This window comes from Desmodus rotundus, chromosome 8 (genome assembly GCF_022682495.2).
Source record: "Desmodus rotundus isolate HL8 chromosome 8, HLdesRot8A.1, whole genome shotgun sequence".
In the NCBI taxonomy this organism is placed as follows: domain Eukaryota; kingdom Metazoa; phylum Chordata; class Mammalia; order Chiroptera; family Phyllostomidae; genus Desmodus; species Desmodus rotundus.
Window position 1 is genome coordinate 101,593,459 of NC_071394.1, and position 20,251 is coordinate 101,613,709.

The 20,251-nt window shown below is 35.2% G+C and overlaps 1 protein-coding gene across 4 annotated transcripts in view; it reads left to right on the top strand.

Annotated features, from left to right (window-relative positions):
- PIK3CB (phosphatidylinositol-4,5-bisphosphate 3-kinase catalytic subunit beta) overlaps nucleotides 1-20,251 on the top strand; it is a 166,338-nt gene that overhangs the window by 106,943 nt on the left and 39,144 nt on the right. For all 4 annotated transcript variants that reach the window (XM_053929835.2, XM_053929837.2, XM_053929836.2 and 1 more), the window contains 3 exons: nucleotides 887-1,017; nucleotides 3,233-3,283; nucleotides 14,679-14,867. In XM_053929835.2, the coding sequence (XP_053785810.1) occupies nucleotides 887-1,017; nucleotides 3,233-3,283; nucleotides 14,679-14,867 (371 nt within the window). The remainder of the gene's footprint in view (nucleotides 1-886; nucleotides 1,018-3,232; nucleotides 3,284-14,678; nucleotides 14,868-20,251) is intronic.

Here is a 20,251-nt window from a genome sequence, read left to right on the forward strand (position 1 = left end):
TAAAAGATTTTCTAGTTTTGGGAGATAATTCTGATTGTGCATACTATCTTTTCATTGGACCTAGACAGACTTTTTCAGGAAATACAGAGAGAATAACTTAAAAATCAATATAAGAAAAGAGGAATTAATTTTAGAGATGGGAGGCTTCAGGTTGTACTGCTTTGTTCTCTCATCTTGGGTTTCATCTCTCTTCAACAGTTTACTTATCTGTGAAATCAGAAAGTTACGTGAACTCCAGTGTTTTATGACAACACTGAAATTCTAAGATTCCCATGTACAGTTTTGTGAATGGACTAGGTTTAGAGTGGTAGAGAAGAGGAAGGAGTGCCTTGAAGAAAGAAGCAGGTGGTGAGGTTAAAGGAGTACCACTTGAATGGAGTATTATAAAAACTACCAATAAAGGTGTTTAACTGTATCAGCAGTTTGAGATAATTGAGGATTATTATGTTTGTCAAAGAATGTCATTGATGACTTTGAAAATCATCAGTTTGAATACTGTGATGAGCATAGAAATCAGATTACATGTGATTAAGAAATCTGTCTGTAGTGATTAAATAAGGAATCCTATGGGCCACCTGATTTTGATGGAGGGGGAGCAGTTTCAAGTAAGTTTTTTTTCCTAATTGAGGATACTTACCAAGTTGAAGAGAGGGGTGAGGTAGCTGTTATTTTTTGTTAATTTTCTCATTTAAAAAATGCATGCAAACTCAGATTCAAATTTTGTGCTAAACATTAACAGAAAATTAGAGGCTTACTGTTAAAATTGTCAAACTTCCTTAGGTGACACATTTTTTAAATAATCTTCATGGTTGAAATCCATTCAAATTTTATTTTATTTTAGTTTCAAAAATATTTTTTAAGAATTAAAATTGTTTGCATGTTTTAGATGAACTTGAAGAAATGTTGAATCCAATGGGAACTGTTCAAACAAATCCATATACTGAAAATGCAACGGCTTTGCATATCAAATTCCCAGAGAATAAAAAACAACCTTATTATTACCCTCCCTTTGACAAGGTAAGCTAATTTTTTAAAGGACTGTACTATATATGGAATAATTACATTATTACTTTCTGGCTCTACATGTTTATAGCGAAGCTCAATATGTCTATTTCTATTCTTATTTCAAAATGTCACATAAATTGACGGCTTTACGACAGATGCAGTGCAAAGACCACTGAGCTGGGAGCCGACTCTCTTTAGTTCTGGCTTTGTCATTGATCAAGTGAGATATGTTATCTTTGGAGTTCAGATTCCTCATTTATAAAATGAGGAAATCATTAATTGTTCTTAGAGATTTTTTCAAATTAAAAGGTCTGTAAATGTGTTTATATGTAATTCTGAAGATGTGAAATGTACAGTGAAACATGCCAGCATATTGGTTCCGAGATTAAAGACATAATCACTGCTGTGTTAGAGTTGGTATTGAAAGCAATGATGGTTTATGTTGAATATTACAGTTAGTAGAACTTCCTAAAGTACTATTATTTGAATCTATAGCAAGGACTTCCATTTCTGAATGTATTCCCGTAGTATAAAGCTGCATGTCTTGGGGATAAGGAAAATATCTCGTGAGGGCTTACAATAGGGCTACAATAATTTACATGCTAAGAGAGCTAAGCTGTCATGTTTTATCTTCAAGTTTGGCATTTTTGTTTCAGGTATGATTGATGCTGATTTTTATGATGAAATCTTGAGCAAATTCTCAAATAATAATGTTTTATTTCCTTAATCCATTTGAGAGCCAGCTCCCTTTAAAAAATGATGTTATACTAAATAGCATTTAAATTAATCCACATATAAACTTAATTGTGTTTTAATGTTTTAATGTTCAACACTACCAGACCTGTAGAGAGTAGATTTTAAAAATAGTATGTAAATTAAATTTATGTAACTTAATGTTTCTTTTATTAATTTGCATTTTAATTGATTTTTTATCCACCTACAAAGTAACTTTTCATTTCAAATTCCCATAAAACCAGTAATGTTTTGTGATTATTGCAGTAGAAATCCCAAATATGTCAAGAACCCTGTACCTTAGTGTACATTGAGTAAAAAAAGATACATTTTGACTCATCCATTACATTCATGTCATGGCTTTATTTCTTGGAATAGAAATAGTGGTCCTATCTGTGCCTATTTTTGTGTTCAGTTATGTTTTGTTCAACAATCAGTTATATTTATTTTGGAATTAGGTAAGATGCTTTTTGAAGCATTTTTACAAATATATCTTGTGCAAATATAAATGTTTTTAATCTGATATTTCAAGGGAAATCTAGTTTTTTAAGAATGTTTTATTTCAACATTGCTTAAGTTATCTTTAACCAGTCACTGAACTTTCCTTTGCCTTTGAAGATCAACTTGGGATGAAGATTTTAGTCTTTAAATGTCTAACTATGTTTACACTTATTGGGTTTCATTTAATAGTACAGTTTTTATATGATCATTGTAAACACCAAATCAAATAATAATGATATAAAAAGAGAAAGTTTTCCACATTTAAAAAAATGGGATTTTCTTGATGTAATTACTTGCATACATTTTGCTTTTCAAATCAGTTTTATTTTTATTGCTTAATTTTTTTTAACTGTAATCTCCTTTGATCATTGTAACAACTTTATGAAATAGGATGGGAACTATCATTACGTTTTACACATGAGGATACAGACAAACTATTAGTTTAAGATTACCTAACTCAGATAGGGATTTTCAGTTTCCTTACCACTCATCTGCTTCCTGGATCCTTAGGGTCCCATTTCTTCAAGACTTAGAGGCCTTTGGAACTTAATTGTTTGAAAAATATTTTTAGACTCTCTTTGACATTACTTTACATTTTTGATTATCTGTTAATTCAAAGAAAACATGATGTGACAAAACTTACACTGTAGTAACTCTAATATACCTCTTTATTTTCTTAATCAGAAGACATTTACCTATATTATTTTTTTCCATATCCATATGCAAGCCACTGTTCATTTTATCTACGGACTATCCTAGTGTGTCCTAGGAGTCACAGTCCCTATGGTAATGCTATTGATTGATTCCCAGTTGTCACGAGTTTGAAGATTCTGAATCACTGCATATTAACATTTTGCATTTAAAATTCATGTTTACATTATAAAGCATAGAAATACCAGAGTACATGTAGTCTAAGTACAAGTGTTGTCATTTATATTTAAAATTTTACAAATACAAGAGCCAAAATTAACTTTTTAAAAATCTTTTTAAACAGATTATCGAAAAGGCAGCTGAGATTGCGAGCAGCGATAGTGCTAATGTATCAGTAAGTATCAAGGTTTTAAAATGACCCTTTCTTCCTATAAAGTTGTGCATTTCGTTAGCTACCTTCATCTCATTTACAACGATGAACTTACAGAAGGCCAGACTCATATGCAAGAACAGTCTGTGAGTGTGGGTGAGTGTGTACATACTAATGTTTTGTTAAATGGCAGCTGTCTGTAAGTGGTCTGTGTTCAGTGGTAAGCCCTTTTCTGATATAAACACAAGTTCAGCATCTAGTTTGTAAGGGATGTTATGACATCTCATAGGTTAACAATGCAGTCTTTGTGAATGTAGTTCAGTTGAAGGAGGCTGTAATTTTTCTTTCTCTGTCATGTAACAGAGCAGATACAATCATCCCAGGTTTCTTCCATCTTGGTGTGCTGCCATGTTTAACATGTAGTTTCTATCTCATGGTTTAATACTGGTGTTAGAGCTTTCTACAACAAGAACAGGAAAAGCAAGACTAGAGGCCACACTCATTCTTTTTGAGGGTATCAGTGACATGCCTCAGGTCTGCTTACATCTCATTAGCGAGAAGTTAGTCACATGGCCATCCTTAACTACAGGTGAGGCTGGGAAATGTAGTCTTTAACTGGGCAGTCATGTGTTTGGCTGAAAGTAAGAGATTGTAGCTACTAAGGGAAGAAGAGGAAAATGCATATTGAGGGAAAAACAGCAGTCTCTGCCACACACGGTAGTCCCACTTTTTCTGCCCAAACACTATAAAACATACCACTTTATTTACTTAGCTCATAATATATGTATAATATTTCTACCATCTATATTTTTTAATTTAAAAAACTTTTTTAGTTCAGTACTTTGCTGAGTTCTAATCTGATACTCTCTTTTCATATCATCAGTTTACAACTTTTTAAGTGTAAAGCCATTTTCAGTACAGCCATCCTGTATAGATTAGTAATTATGTAGAGGCCAACAGTCAAAATGGAGATAATGTATATGTCTTTGTCATTTGCAGTGAATCAAACCAATATTTAATGCTGGCTACTTGGAGAAATGTCTGGCACAGGCTGTCTTCGACTGCACCATTAGAGTTCTCAAAAATTGCTATAGGTTGCCCTGACCAGTGTGGCTTGGTTGGGCATCGTCCTGCAAAACGAAAGGTTGCTGGTTTGATTCCTGGTCAGGGCACATGCCTGGGCTGTAGGTTTGGTCCCCGGTTGGGGAATGTATGAGAGGCAACCAGTCAATGTTTCTCTCTCACATTGATGTTTCTCTCCCTCTCCTTCTCTTTCCCTTCCCCTCTCTAAAAATAAATAAATAAAATCTTCAAAAAAGTTTTCTGTTGATCTGTAGTGCAGGTCATCTGCTACTATAAATACTTTAAGAGTAGTTCTCTGTAATGAAGCAAAGGAAGTTTATTACCACTATACACTTATCAGTCAAGCAGTTCTTAAGAGACATAATTATAGTTTAAGTTTAAGAGATAACAGTTGTATAGGGATGTCTTCATTCTAATGCCTATTTGTAGTTACCCTTTATTAGTTTTCATATTGCTGTAATATTCTTGCCCAGGTTTGATATACCCTTGTTTTTTATTTTTTAAAAAGATTTTATTTATTTATTTTTAGACAGAGGGGAAAGGTGGGAGAAAGAGAGGCAGAGAAACATCAGTGTGTGGTTGCCTCTCACTCAGCCGCCACTGGCAGCCTGGCGCAACTCAGGCATGTGCCCTGACTAGGAATTGAACCTGTGGCCTGTGGGTTCACAGGCTGGCATTCAATCCACTGAGCCACACCAACTAGGGCTGATGTACCCTTTTTTTTTAGTTGGGTATATAATACAGTTAATAAATTGTGAAACCAAAAATGAAGGCTTTTTTCTGTAAGTCTCAGAAATTTTCCCCCTCAGAGATAACTGTGTAGTTTAGCTTGCAGCTGAGAAACCTAATGCTATGTTTGCATTTATGTACTTTATATGTAAATGTCAATATCCTTTTTTTAAAAATCAATGAGTTTTTTTATTATATAATCTCTCCTTTTGTCATTTAATGCACTTTGTGGGTCTTGTCATGTCTGTATATTAAGCCTTCTTCTTAACATTCCATCACATTAATTACTAGTGTCCATTACATTCCCCTACTGATGGATGTTTTGCTTACTTCCAGTTATTCTGCACTAAAACAATGCTGAAATTAATATTTTGAACATACTTCATTATACATGTGTATATTTTATAGGGTGGATTCCTAGATATGAAGTGATTAGATCAAAAGTTACGTGCTGTTTTTGTAAGAATTCTGCCAAACTGCTTACCGTAAAAGATGGAAAAGTTATGACCCCATCTACACTGTAGAAGGATTTCTACTTTTTATATTTCTTTTTTTAATTAAATTTTATTTTTCTTTTTTAAAGATTTCATTCATTTATTTATTTTTTAAAAATATATTTTGATTATGCTATCACAGTTGTCCCAATTTTTCCCCGTTTGCCCACCTCTACCCGGTATCCCCATTCTCTCCAGCAATTCCCTCCCATTAGTTCATGTCCATGGGTCATGCATATAAGTTCTTTGTCTACTCTATTATCTATACTGTTCTTAATGTCCCCTTATTTTGTACCTACCAATTTGTACTTCTTAATTCCTGCACCTTTTCCCCCAATGTCCCCCTTTGCCCCCTGAGCTGATAACCCTCCAAATGATCTCCATATTTCTGATTCTGTTTCTGTTCTGCTTTTTTGCTTAGTTTGTTTTTTAGATTTAATTGTTGATAGTTGTGAATGTATTGCCATTTTAATGTTCATAGTTTTAATCTTTTTCTTATAAAAATCCCTTTATCATTTCTTGTAATAATGGCCTGGTGATGATGAACTCCTTTAGTTTTATCTTGTCTTGGAAGCACTTTATCTGCCCTTGAATTCTAAATGATAGCTTTGCTGGGTAGAGTAATGTAGGTCATAGGTACTTGCTTTCCATGACTTTGAATATTTCTTGCCAGTCCCTTCTTGCCTGCAAAGTTTCTTTTTAGAAATTGTAAGCTGATAGTCTTACGGAAACTCCTTTGTAGGTAACTCTCTCCTTTTCTCTTGCTGCTTTTAAGATTCTCTCTTTATCTTTAACCTTTAGCATTTTAATTATGATGTGTCCTGGTGTGGTGCTGTTTGGGTCCATCTTGATTGGAACTCTATGCTTCCTGGACTTCTTGTGTCTATTTCCTTCACCAAATTATGGAAGTTTTCTTTCATTTTTTTCAAATAAGTTTTCACATAAACTCAGTTGAGAGGAAAGAGTATGCCTGACCAAAGGAGCTACTGCACCTGCAGATCCCTTGATAACCCCTCTGATGATTCCCCAGCCTCCTCCTATTCCTTGTATTCCTTGATTCTGAGCTGGAGTTCCCCTGGACTCTGTTTCTCACTAGCTGCATGGCTCTTAGCAAATCAGATTCCTGGTTGTATCTCCTTTCTCTCATTAAAGGAACTCTGTTAGGCACTCTTTCTCCTTCCCCGGAGCTATTATTAGTAATTTTAAAAAGATACATATTTTCTAACACTTTATGGTCTTTTTAATGACAGGAATCAATAGAACTGTTTTAGTGGAATATTCACTGTATATGCCAAGGGCAGGTTACATTCTTTAATAAGATCAACACAGGTTGACTTGTTGAATTTTGTGTATATTTATAGGTATATATAAAACACATGTATACATATATATAATATGTATATACACACAGTTCATTGGTTGAATTTACCATCACCTTACTAACAGAATTACACCTACTCTTGGAATTAGAATTTATTTTTAAAGATGTTATTTATTTATTTTTTAGAGAGAGACAAAGGGGCAGGGAAAGAGGGAGAGCAACATTGATGTGCCAGGGAAACATTGATCAGTTGCCTCTCGCATACCCCCAACCCAGGTATCAGGCATGTGCACTGACTGAGAATTGAACTAGTGGCCTCTTGGTTTGTGGGATGATGCCCATCCTTTTGAACTACACCAGTCAGGGATAAGATTTTTTTTTTTTTTTTTAGGGATAAGATTTTTTTTAATTGTGGTAAAATACACATAACAAGATTGACCATTTAATCATTTTTAAGTATATAGTTCAGAAGTGTTATGTGTATATTCACAATATTCTTTTTTTTTCAATTTTTAAATTATTATATTCACAATATTCTTAACACATTATTAAGTGCAACTGATCTCTGGAACTTTTCTTCTTCTTGCCTAACTAAAACTCTATATCCATTAAACAACTCCCTATTTTTGTTCCTCTCCCCTCAGCCCTTAACATCTACTATTGTACTTTCTGTCTCTATGAATTTGCTCATCTCGATACCTAATATAAGTGGAAGCATGCACTATTTTACCTTTTTGTGACTGGCTTTTTTTACTTAGCGTAATGGCTAGAGATTTTGTCACGACTTGGGAGGATGTTTCTGGCACCTAGTAAGTAGAGTTCAAGATTGCTGCTAAATTTTCTACAATGCACAGGACTGTCTTCCTACAACAAAAATATTAATACCAAGATTCAGAAACCCTGCTCCACTCTAAAAGATCTATGTTATCAATAAAGTATGTCTTATTTTCTTATGGCAGAAACAGGCACAAAACCTTAATGGCTGGCTTTGGAGAATACATATTATTACTCAGCCTTTAGTTAAGAGGTTCTGGGGACCTACCTAGAATGTTTTCTTTATAGAATGATTAAGAGTGTTCACAACCTTTAATTTTAGGGAACGGAAATATCAAATATTAAAAAAAATTTCAAACTTACTGAAAATTTGCATAAGAGTATAAAAGTTCCCATATAGCTTTCATTCAACTTCCCCAGCTGTTAACATTTTACCACATATTTTACCAAATTGTGTGTGAATGAATTTTTCTGAATCATTTGTGATTGAGTAATATCCTGTCTATCATGTCCTCCTCATGCCTTACTTCTTCAGTGTGTATTTCCTAAAAACAAGGGCATTCTCATATTTAACCTGAATTCATTTATAAAAATCAGAAAAATAATATTGATATACTTTTGTTGTCTAAACCACACATTACATTCACCTTTAGCAGGATGAATCAGTAATGTCCTTTATAGGTATAGGATCCGACTCAGGATTACTTGTTGCATTTTATTTCTGTGCCTTTAGTTTCCTGCATTCTGAGTGGCTCAGTCTTATTTTTAATGACTGACATTTTTTTATGAATACAAGCCAATTACTTTGTAGAATGTCACTCAACTTGGATTTACCTAATGTTTCATCATGATTCCAGCTATGCATTTTTAGCATGAATACTATAGAAGTGGTGGAGTGTTCCTTTTACTGCACTTTTTCAGGAAGCAACAATGTCAGTTTATTTGATTACTATTGATGTTAATCATTACCACTTTATCTGCTAAGTTTTTCTCTATAGTTAGTATTTTATGGGGGAGATATTTTGACTCTAAGTAACTTCCTGTTTTACATCAGATTTTTATCCAGTTGTTTTAATATTTATTAATATACCTTACTTAAATCAATATTATTACAGTGGTTTGCCAAGTGCTGATTTTCAAGTTTATTTTTTCCTTTTGGACTTACTAGTTGGCTTATCCCATAAGATAGAAGTTTTCTCCATTTATTTACTTTTTCTTTTTTTACTTAGAGTAATATGGATTCATGATTTCTACTTTATTTAGTGACTCATAATTAGTTACTGTCATTTATTTTGATGTTCAAAATGACCCACATGTGGCCAGTGGTAGCCCATTCAAGCTTTCTCCTGTATCTTTTTGACATATCCCAATCATTCTTTGAGCATTTCCTTCTTTCTGATACAACAAAGTGTTTCAGGCTCATCTGGTATTTCCTCTACCCTAGTTTTGGAATCAGTAATTTCTTCAGGGAGTCCTGATTCCTTTTACTTGTGAAAAGTATATTGAATCTAAGAACTGGGGACTAGGTGTGCTCATTGTTACTGGCGTGCAATTGCTTTCAGTCCTTTTCATGATGCAGCGAGATAATATATGTATGCGGTCTGTCCTGCAAAAGTCCAGCCATTGTTTAGATAATGAGAATGGTTTGCGCGACATCGATGTAACCTGTCAGCCAAGAAGAGTAGACTAGAATGCACGTGTGTGACTTTACTGTATTCAGTGGGAGTGGTAGATGCCATTGAGTGAGCATGTGTACTGTGTGGCCATTGCATTCAAAATGACGGAGTGACTAGGACAATGGATCTGCATCAGATTTTGCGTTAAGCTTGAACATTCCTCTGCAGAAACTATTTGGATGATTCAGAAGGCTGCAACTATGGGCAACTGGTGATTGGCAGCTTCATCACCACTAACCGGCCTGCTCATACCTCACATCTCATGTAGAGTTTTTTGGTAAAACATCAAATCACCCAGGTGACTCAGTCCCCCTACAGCCCAAATTTGGTACCCTGTGACTTCTGGCTTTTCCCAAAACTAGAATCACCTTTGAAAGGGAAGAGATTTCAGAAGAATGATGAGATTCTGGAAAATATGATGGGACAGCTGATGGCAATTGGGAGAACTGTGTGAGGTTCCAAGGTGCCTACTTTGAGTGGGACTGAGACGTCCTTGTCCTATGTACATTGTTTCTTGTATCTCGTGTCTTCATTAAATGTGTCTTTTTCATAGTACATGGCTGGATACCTTCTGGACAGACTTTGTATGTCTGTGTTTGCATATATTTGGGCAAATGCAAGTGCAAATATATTTCTTTTATCTATTAAAAACCATGAGTTCTTACCAATGCCTCTAATTTGGATCCAACACCGCAAAATTTTTTTTCTTGCCTTTGAATTTCCATATTTTTAATTTCTTCTTTGACAGTGAAAAATCTGGATTCCTCCTAATCTCAATATATTTACTTATTTACTCAATTCCACTTGTATTCAATCTCTCAGTCGCATAACCATCTTCTCAGTCTCTGTCACACCAGCCCTGGCTTCATGGACTGTCTCATCCCAGCTACGTGTTGGTCAGGTCCCCAGTCAAGCCAACAAGTTGTTAAACTCTGTCCCCTCAAGCACACTGCCAAAGATGCTGTTTGATTTTCCAGCCTCTCTGATGACAACAGATGAGTTTTCCAGCCCTCTCCATTGTGAAGGGGAAAGAACCATAGTCTTTTTTTCTTTAAATGTGCTTCTAGCAAGGTTTATATGTATTGTTTTATTTTGGTCAGTACACTATTACAATATGTGTATGTTTTTGAAAAATCTAAACAAAAAGACAAAGTAGAGAATATGGGTGTTAATTTTCATTGCTATCACCTATGATTTTCCCTTATTTTATTCAAGCATTTGAACATGAATATAAGTTCACCAGTTAACTGTACAGTATAATTTTTAATTATTGATTGTTTTGGATTTTGTAAAAGAATGCAAGATTTTGTGTTTTGTTGGGCTTTCTGCCACTTTCTGGTAGTTGGTTGTTTTTACCTTGGCATCATTCAGTGCTGTGCTTTTCACAGCTCAGCCAACAGTCGCAGTACAGTTACACATCCAAACCCATGCTTTCCCCTCTTAGTTTACTTCTAGTTCTTCAGGATGTTTACTTACAGTGGGTCTTTAAAGTCTGATTTTGATCCGTGAAATAATAGGTCTGCTAGCTTTTTTGCAATATTTTACTTAAAGCAAGTCTGCCTTTCTTTGACACGAACAATTTATACTTTGTTGTTAGCAGTACTAGGGTTTCACTTTAAGGTGTGAATGTAGGAGTTTCATTTTCAAATTCTGACTTCTCATGATCACTTTTCAGAGAAACCTAAGTTGAGCTTGTCAAATAGAGAATACATGTTTTTTACTATAATAATACATAGAGTCTTTTTGTGTCTCTTTCTTTTAAATGAGAATTTTTTTAAAGAGCATTTTTAGGTTCACGTGAAAATTAAGAGGAAGTTGCAGAGATTTTAGCATATATCTGCCACTGTCACCCATGTATATAGCCTCCCCCATTATCAATATCACTCACTAGAACGGTACATTCGTTACCAAGACTGAACCTACATTGACGCATCATAATCACCCAAAGTCCATAGTTTACCTTAGGCTTCACTCTTGGTGTTCTGCATTGTTTGGGTTTGGATAAATGTTTAATGACATACAAGGTCTGTCCAGAAGGTATCCAGCCATGTACTATGAAAAATAGAAACATTTAATGAAGAAGACACGAGATACAAGAAACAATGTACATAGGACAATGACTCCTCAGTCCCGCTTCAAGGTAGGCACCTTGGAACCTCACACAGTTCTCCCAATTGCCATCAGCTGTCCCATCATATTTTCCAGAATCTCATCGTTGTTCTGAAATCTCTTCCCTTTCAAAGGTGATTCTAGTTTTGGGAAAAGCCAGAAGTCACAGGGTACCAAATCTGGGCTGTAGGGGAACTGAGTCACCTGATTTGATATTTTGCCAAAAAACTGCAGGAGACATGATGCATGAGTAGGTACATTGTCTTGATAAAGCTACCAATCACCAGTTGCCCATAGCTGAAAGCTTCTGAATCATCCAAATAGTTTCTGCAGAAGAATGTTCAAGCTTATCACAAAGTTTCTTGCAGATCTGTTGCTCTACTTGCTCATTTTGAACGCAATGGCCACAGTACACATGCTCACTTAATGGTACCCACTGCCTCCACTGACTAGTACAGTGAAGTCATCATTGTTCACACATGCACATTTCATTTCACCCTCCTTGGCTTTCAGGTTACATCAGTGTTGTGCAAACTGTTCTCATTATATTAACAATGGCTGGGCTTTTTCCAGACATACTTCAGCTTATATCCATCATTATAATATCATACAGAGGATTTTCACTGCTCTGCAAACCCCCTATGCTTTGCTTGTTCATTTTCCCACCCCAACCCCTATCCCTGGCAACCACTAATTTTATTTTATTGTACGTCTAATTTTGCCTTTTCCAAATGCCATATAATTGAAATCATACGTTATTTAGCCTTTTCAAATTATCTTCTTTCATTTAGTAATATGCATTTAAGGTTTCTTCATGTCTTTTCATGGCATGATAACTCATTTCCTTTTAGTGCTAAATATTTCATTGTCTATATGTATTACAATTTATCCATTAATCTACTGAATTCTGGACAGCTTCATGCTTCCAAGTTTTGCCAATTTTGAATAAAGCTTCTATAAACATCCATGTGCAGGTTTTTGTGTGGGCATAAGTTTTCAGTTCCTTTTGGTAAATACCAATGAGCATGATTACTGGATTGTGTGGTAAGAGTATGTTTATTTTTGTAAGAAACCCCCAAACTGTCTTCCTAAGTGGTTGTAGTATTTTGCATTCTCAATAGCAGTGAATGAGAGTTGCTCCATGTCTTCAACAGCATTTGGTGTTGTCACTGTTCTGAATTTTTGCCATTCAAATAGTGTATAGTTATATCTCATTTTTGTTTTAATTTGCATTTCCCTGATGACATGATGTTAAGCATCTTTTCATATGCTGATTTTCCATTTGTATATTTTATTGGGTGAGGTATCTGTTTAGGTTTTTAGACTATAGTTTAGTCTAGTGGTTTATGTTCTCATCGTTGACTTTTAAGAGTTCTTTGTATATTTTGGATAACAGTTTTTATCAGATAAGTCTTTTTGCAAGTATTTTCTCCAAGTCTGTGGCTTGTGTTTTCATTCTCTTGACAGTGTCTTTCACAGAGCAGATAATTTGAAATTTAATGAAGTCCAGCTTACCTGTTCTTTGCAGGATCATGCATTTAGTGTTATATGTAAAAAGTGATTGCCAAACACAAAGTCATCTAGATTTTCTCCTGTTATCTTCTATGAGTTTATAGTTTTGCATTTCACATTTACTTTTACTTAAGTTTGATAGTGTCAGTGTTTCAGTTTTGTTCTTTGTTCTTCAATATTGTGTTGGCTGTTCTGTATCTTTTGTTTCTCAATGGAAACTTTAGAACCCATTTGTTGATACCCAGAAAATGACTTGCCAGGATTTTGATGGGTTTTGCCTTGAATCTGTTCATTAAGTTGGGAAGAGCTGACTTTTTGACAATATTGAGTCTTCCTATCTATGAACATGCAATATGAGATATTTAGTTCTTATTTGATTTCATTCATCAGAGGTCCCTAGTTTTTCTCATAATATATCTTGTATATATTCTGTTAGTTTTATACCCAAGTTTTCATATTTTGGGGTGCTAATATAAGTGATGTTGTATTCTTAATTTTAAATTTTACTTGTTTGTTTCTGATATATAGGAAAGCAATTTATTTTTGTATATTGACCTTTTACCCTGCAACCTTGCTTTAATTGCTGGTTAGTCCCAATAGTATTTTTGTTGAGTGTTTCAGATATTCCACATAGATAATCATTATCCCTCCATTATTTTTACATATGCATATACTATTTTGAGTTTATTACTTTAGAACATTAGTAATATGACTTTTTAGTTTATTTTAATGTTTATGTCAAATCCCAGTTAAAATAATACAAACTATAAAGTAAGATTATAATAGAATATACATCCCTATAGAATCTTGTCATATAATTCTGCAGAGGTTTTCTTGTGTGTGTGTGTGTGTGTGTTTGTTTTTAAATGTATTTTGTCCTAACTGGGATAGTTTTTAAGTATAAGGAAATGTACCCTTTCTCTTAAAGCAATTCAGAATCCTAGATCTAAAAGAGAGCATGGATCTTATTCTTTATTTTAGTATTTTTGTATAAGAATTGGGAAGGGAAATGGGATAATTATATTTTTTTGTATGTGTTTAACCAATATTTATTTCTTAATCTAAATGGTTTTATATGTCCTGGCCAGGTGGCTCAGTTGGTTAAGAGTGTCATCCCATATACCAAAAAGTTGTGAGTTTGTTCCCCATTAGGGCACATATGGGAGGCAACCAGTTGATGTTTCTCTGTCACACCAGTGTTTTTCTCTTTCTCACTTTCTCTTCCTCTCTAAAATCAACACATATCCTTACATGAGGATTAAAAATAAAATAAATGGTTTTATGCCTCTGAGCTAAGAAGATTCCTGTTAGATTTTTTGAACTTCAGGTTTTGTTGATATACTTTTTGTTTTGTGTATTTTGTTTTTAAAAATAGAAATTTAAAGAAGAAATTCAGTTCAAATAATGGCTTTTTTCATATAAATTGCAATTCTGCCACCTAGTGTTTGCATGTGGATTTTTAGAGAACAGTATTTTTCCTTCAGAACTGTTTGAGAATAAATAACTTTTAACTTCATTTTTAGCTTTTAGATATTCTATTGGGCAATAAAAACTTTAAAAAGGGAATCCATCTTTATTAATCTTATTGAGGAATTAGATTTTAAGTATCTCACATGTTAAAGCTCATAAATTATTTATAAATTCATTGTACAAATTTACTATCTTTTTATCCAGGATGTTTGCACAATTGAATTCTATAATGAGTAATTTTACTTTCTTAGAGTCGGGGTGGAAAAAAGTTTCTTCCTGTACTGAAGGAAATCTTGGACAGGGATCCCTTGTCTCAACTGTGTGAGAATGAAATGGATCTTATTTGGACTTTGAGGCAAGATTGCAGAGAGAACTTCCCACAGTCACTGCCAAAATTATTACTGTCGATCAAGTGGAATAAACTCGAGGATGTTGCTCAGGTAACAAAAGATCATTCTCTAGCACCTTTTGGGAATATATATTACTGTCTTGATTTTGTGTAAATTTTCCTTTTCTACATAGATACATTGCTATAGGTTGGATAATTTTCTTTGAAGTTTTAAATTCTTACGATTAATCTAAGTAGTAGTACAGAAAGTTTTAAGATTTAAAAATCCCAGATTCAGTGTAGATTTTCTGTATCTTTAACTAAACATAATAAAAACAATGGTCTTGGTGTAATCGCCTACCACCAGCAGGTTGCAGGTCCTGGACTACTTCTGACAGTTCAGGGTACTACAAAGTTTTAATCTTAAGACCATTTGCAATGACTATTCTAGAATGAATATGTATTGTTTGAAAATTACCTCTGTTTCTGAAGTTATATTATTAAACAATGAATGAATGAATCAACAACAAGATCAAGGAAGAAGTCTAAGGATACCTTGAAACAAGTGAAAATGAGGACCCAACAATTCACAGTCTGTGGGATACTTGGGAAAGTAATCCTAAGAGGGAAATTCATAGCATTACAGGCCTATTTCAAACACCAGAAAAACCTCAAGTAAACAATCTAACTTCATACTTTAAGGTACTTGAACAAGAACAACAAAAAAAGCAAAAAGTAGAAGGAAGTTAATAAAAAAGATCAGAGCAGAAATAAATGAAAGAGAGTCTACAAAAATGATACAAAAAAGTAACAAACCCAAGAGCTGGTTCTTTGAAAAGATAAGCAAGATCTACAAACTTTTAACCAGACTCACCAAGAAAAAAAAAGAGAGAGGACCCAAATAAAATCAGAAATGAAAGAGGAGAAATAACTGACACCAAAGAAATACAAGGGATGATAAGAAAATGTTATGAACGGCTATATGCTGATAAACTGGACAACCTGGACAAAATGGATAAATTCCTAGAAACATACAATCTTCCAAAACTAAATCAAGAAGAATCAGAATCTGAACAGATTACACCTAGTGAAACTGAAGTAGTAATCCAAAAACTCCCAACAAACAAAAGCCCTGGACCGGATGGCTTCACAGGGGAATTTTACTAAACATTCCAAGAAGAACTAACACCTCTGCTTCTCAAACTATTTCATAATATTCAAGAGGAGGGAAGACCCTCAAACTCTCATTTTATGAGGCCAGCATTATCCTAATTCCAAAGCCAGGTAAAGACACTACAAAGAAAGGAAATTACAGGCCAATATCCCTCCCTGATAAACAGATGCTAAAATCCTCAATGAAATATTAGCAAACTGAATACAGCAATACATCAAAAAGATCATACTCCATGATCAAGTAGGATTTATTCCAGGAATGCAAGGTTGGTACAACATTCGAATATCAATAAATGTGATTTGCCACATAAACAAAATGAATGATAAAAACCACATGATCATATCAATAGATGCAGAAAAGCATTTGATAAAATCCAGCACCCACTTATGATCAAAACTCAGCAAAGTGGAAATAGAGGGATCATACCTAAACATAATAAAGGCCGTATATGACAAACCCACAGCCAGCATCTACTCAACAGGCAAAAACTACAAGTGTTCCCCATAAGATCTCGAACAAGACAGGGATGTCCACTCTCACCTCTCTTATCCAACATAGTACTGGAAGGCCTAGTCACAGCAACCAGATGAGAAGAAATAAAAGGCATCCAAATTGGAAAGGAAGAAGTAAAACTGTCTTTAATTGCAGATAACATGATATTGGACACAGAGAATCCCAAAGATTCCACCAAGAAACTACTAACCAATAAATGAATTCATCAAAGTAGCAGCATACAAAATTAATATCCAGAAATCAGTTACATTTTTATATGCCAATAACAAACTAACAGAAAGGGAACTTAAGAAAACAATCCCATTCACAATTGCTACAAAAAGAATAATGTATGTAGGAATAAACCTAACCAAGGATGTAAAAGACCTGTACTCAGAAAATTAGAAGACACTGAAGGGGGAAATTGAAGAAGATACAAATAAGTGGAAGCACATACGAGTTCATGGACAGGAAGAATTAACATCATTCAAATGTCCATACTGCCCAAAGCAATATATAGATTCAACTCAATTCCTATTGAGATTCCAATGATGTATTTCACAGAACTAGAACAAATATTTCAAGAATTTATATGGAACCACAAAAGGCCCTAGACAACAACAGTGATCTTCAGAAAGAAAAATAAAGCTGGAAGAATCATGCTGCCTAATATCAAACTATACTATAAGGCCATAGTAATCAAAACAGCATAGTACTGGCATAAAAACAGACACATAGATCAATGTAACAGACTAGAGAGCCCAGAAATCCACCCACACCTTTATAGTCAATTAATAATCAACAGAGGAAGTAAACACATACAATGAGCTAAAGATAGTCTATTCAATAAATGGTATTGGGAATATTGGACAGAAATAGGCAGACAAATGAAATCAGATCACTGTCTTTTACCACACACAAGAATAAATTCAAAATGAATCAAAGACTTAAATTTTAGACCCGAAACCATAAAAATCATAGAAGAAAACATAGGCAGCAAAATGTTGGGCATTGCTTGTAGTAACATTTTATCAGCCATATGTCCTCAGGCAAGGGAAACAAAGAAAAAAAAAATGAACAAATGGGACTACATCAAACTAAAAAGTTTTTGCATAGAAGGGAAATCATCAACAAAATAAAATGACAACCTACCGAATGGGAGAATATATTCGCAGATATATCTGATAAGGGGTTAACACCCAAAATTTATTTTATTTTTTTAATGTATTTTATTGATTGTGCTATTACATTTGTCCCATTTTTCCCCCTTTATTCCCCTCTGACCTGCACACCCCCTCCCACCCACATTCCCCCCCTTTATTTAGTTCATGTCCATGGGTCATACTTACAAGTTCTTTGGCTTCTACATTTCCTGTACTATTCTTACCCTCCCCCTGTCTATTTTCTACCTACCATTTATGCTACTTATTCTCTGTACCTTTCCCCCCTCTCTCCCCCTTCCACTTCCCTGTTAATCACCCTCCATGTGATCTCCATTTCTGTGTTTCTGTTCCTGTTCTAGTTGTTTGCTTAGTTTGCTTTTGTTTTTGTTTTAGGTGTGGTTGTTAATAACTGTGTATTTGCTGGCATTTTTACTGTTCATATTTTTCATCTTCTTTTTCTTAGGTAAATCCCTTTAACATTTCATATAATAAGAGCTTGGTGATGATGAACTCCTTTAACTTGTTCTTATCTGAGAAGTACTTTATCTGCCCTTCCATTCTAAATGATAGCTTTGCTGGATAGAGTAATCTTGGATGTGGGTCCTTGCCTTTCATGACTTGGAATACTTCTTTCCAGCCCCTTCTTGCCTGCAAGGTCTCTTGAGAAATCAGCTGACAGTCTTATGAGAACTCCTTTGTAGGTAACTCTTCTTTTCTCTTGCTGCTTCTAAGACTCTCCTTATTTTTAATCTTGGGTCATGTAATTATGATGTGCCTTGGTGTGTTCCTCCTTGGGTCCAACTTCTTTGGGACTCTCTGAGATTCCCGGACTTCCTGGAAGTCTATTTCCTTTGCCAGATGAGGGAAGTTCTCCTTCATTATTTGTTCAAATAAGTTTTCAATTTCCTGCTCTTCCTCTTCTCCTTCTGGTACCCCTATAATTTGGATGTTGGAACGTTTCAAGATGTCCTGGAGGTTCCTAAGCCTCTCATTTTTTTGAATTCTTGTTTCTTCATTCTTTTCTGGTTGAATATTTCTTTCTTCCATCTGGTCCACACCGTTGATTTGAGTCCCAGTTTCCTTCCCGTCACTATTGGTTCCCTGTACATTTTCCTTTATTTCACTTTGTATAGCCTTTACTTCTTTATTTTTCTGCCATTCTTAATCATTTCTGTGGGCATGCTGATTACCAGTGTTTTGAACTATGCATCTGATAGGTTGGCTATCTCCGTTGCTTAGCTGTATTTTTTCTGGAGCTTTGCCAATTTTTTTTTCTTTTGTCTCGGCGCGCCTGTTACGTAGTAAGGGGTTGAGCCTTAGGTGTTTACCAGGACTGGGTAACCCACATTGCTGCATTGTGATGCTGTTTGTGGGGGAGGGGTCCAATATGGAGCAATGGCTCTTGTCCCACTCTGCCGGATTTCAGTCACTTCCCCCACTACCCACAAGCAAACTGGGCCCATCTGGTGCTGATTCCCAGGTGGGTGGGCTTGTATACATTCTAGGACCCTGTGGGTCTCTCCAGCAAAGTGTCCAGTGAAGCTGGAATTTTCTCCCTCTGCTGCCTCAACCGCCACAGGTGTTTTCAATCAGAGGCTTGAGGCTTTATTTCCCTGTGTTGGAGCCCTGAGTTGCGTGGTCTGTCTCACTCCCCAGTTGTTCCTCCTAGTTTATGTGCACATGAATGTGGAACTGCCTGCTCCACCAGCTGCCGCCTCACTGGGCCTGCCAGCTGCCCTCTTGCCCGTCCCAGTCCTCCAGCCACAGCCTTGCCACAAATCCTCTCTGCCAGCCCGCCCATCTCTGCCTCTCCTACTGGTCTGGATGAATGTTTCTTCTTTAACTCCTTGGCTGTCAGACTTCCATATAGTACGATTTTCTGTCAGTTGTGGTTGTTTTTTGTTTTTAAATTGTTGTCCTTCTTTTGGTTGTGTGAGGAGGCACAGTGTGTCTACCTATGCCTCCATCATGGCCCGAAGTCCCCCAAAATTTATAAAGAACTTACAAAAATCTACATGAAAAAAGCAAACAACCCAATTAAAAACTGGGCAAAGAACTTGTAATAGGACACTTCTCCAAAGAAGTCATACAGATGGCCAATAGACATATGAAAAGATGCTCCATGTCACCTAGTGATCAGAGAAATGCATACTAAAACCTCAATGAGATATCGTCTCATACACGTTAGGATGGCTATCATCAATAAATCAATGGACAACAAGTGATGGCGAGGATGTTGAAAGAGGGGAACCTTTTTGCCCTCTTGGTGGGAATACAGATTGGTGCAGCCACTGTGGAAAGCAGCATGGAGATACCTCAAAAAATTAAAAAAGGATCTGACTTTTAACCCAGTGATCCTACTTATGGGAATGTATCTGAAGGAACCCAAAACTAATTTGAAAAACATAAGCTCCCTTATGTTCATTGCAGCATTATTTACAGTCACCAAGATATGGAAGCAGCCCAAGTGTCCATCAGTAGATGAGTGGATAAAACAACTGTGGGACATTTATACAATGGAATACTACTTGGTTGTAAAAGAAAAAAATTTTACTCTTTGCAACAGTGTGGGTGGACCTGGAGAATATTATACTAAAGGAAATAAGGTGGTCAAAGAAAGACAAATACCTTATGATTTCATTCATGTGGAATCTAATGAACAAACTG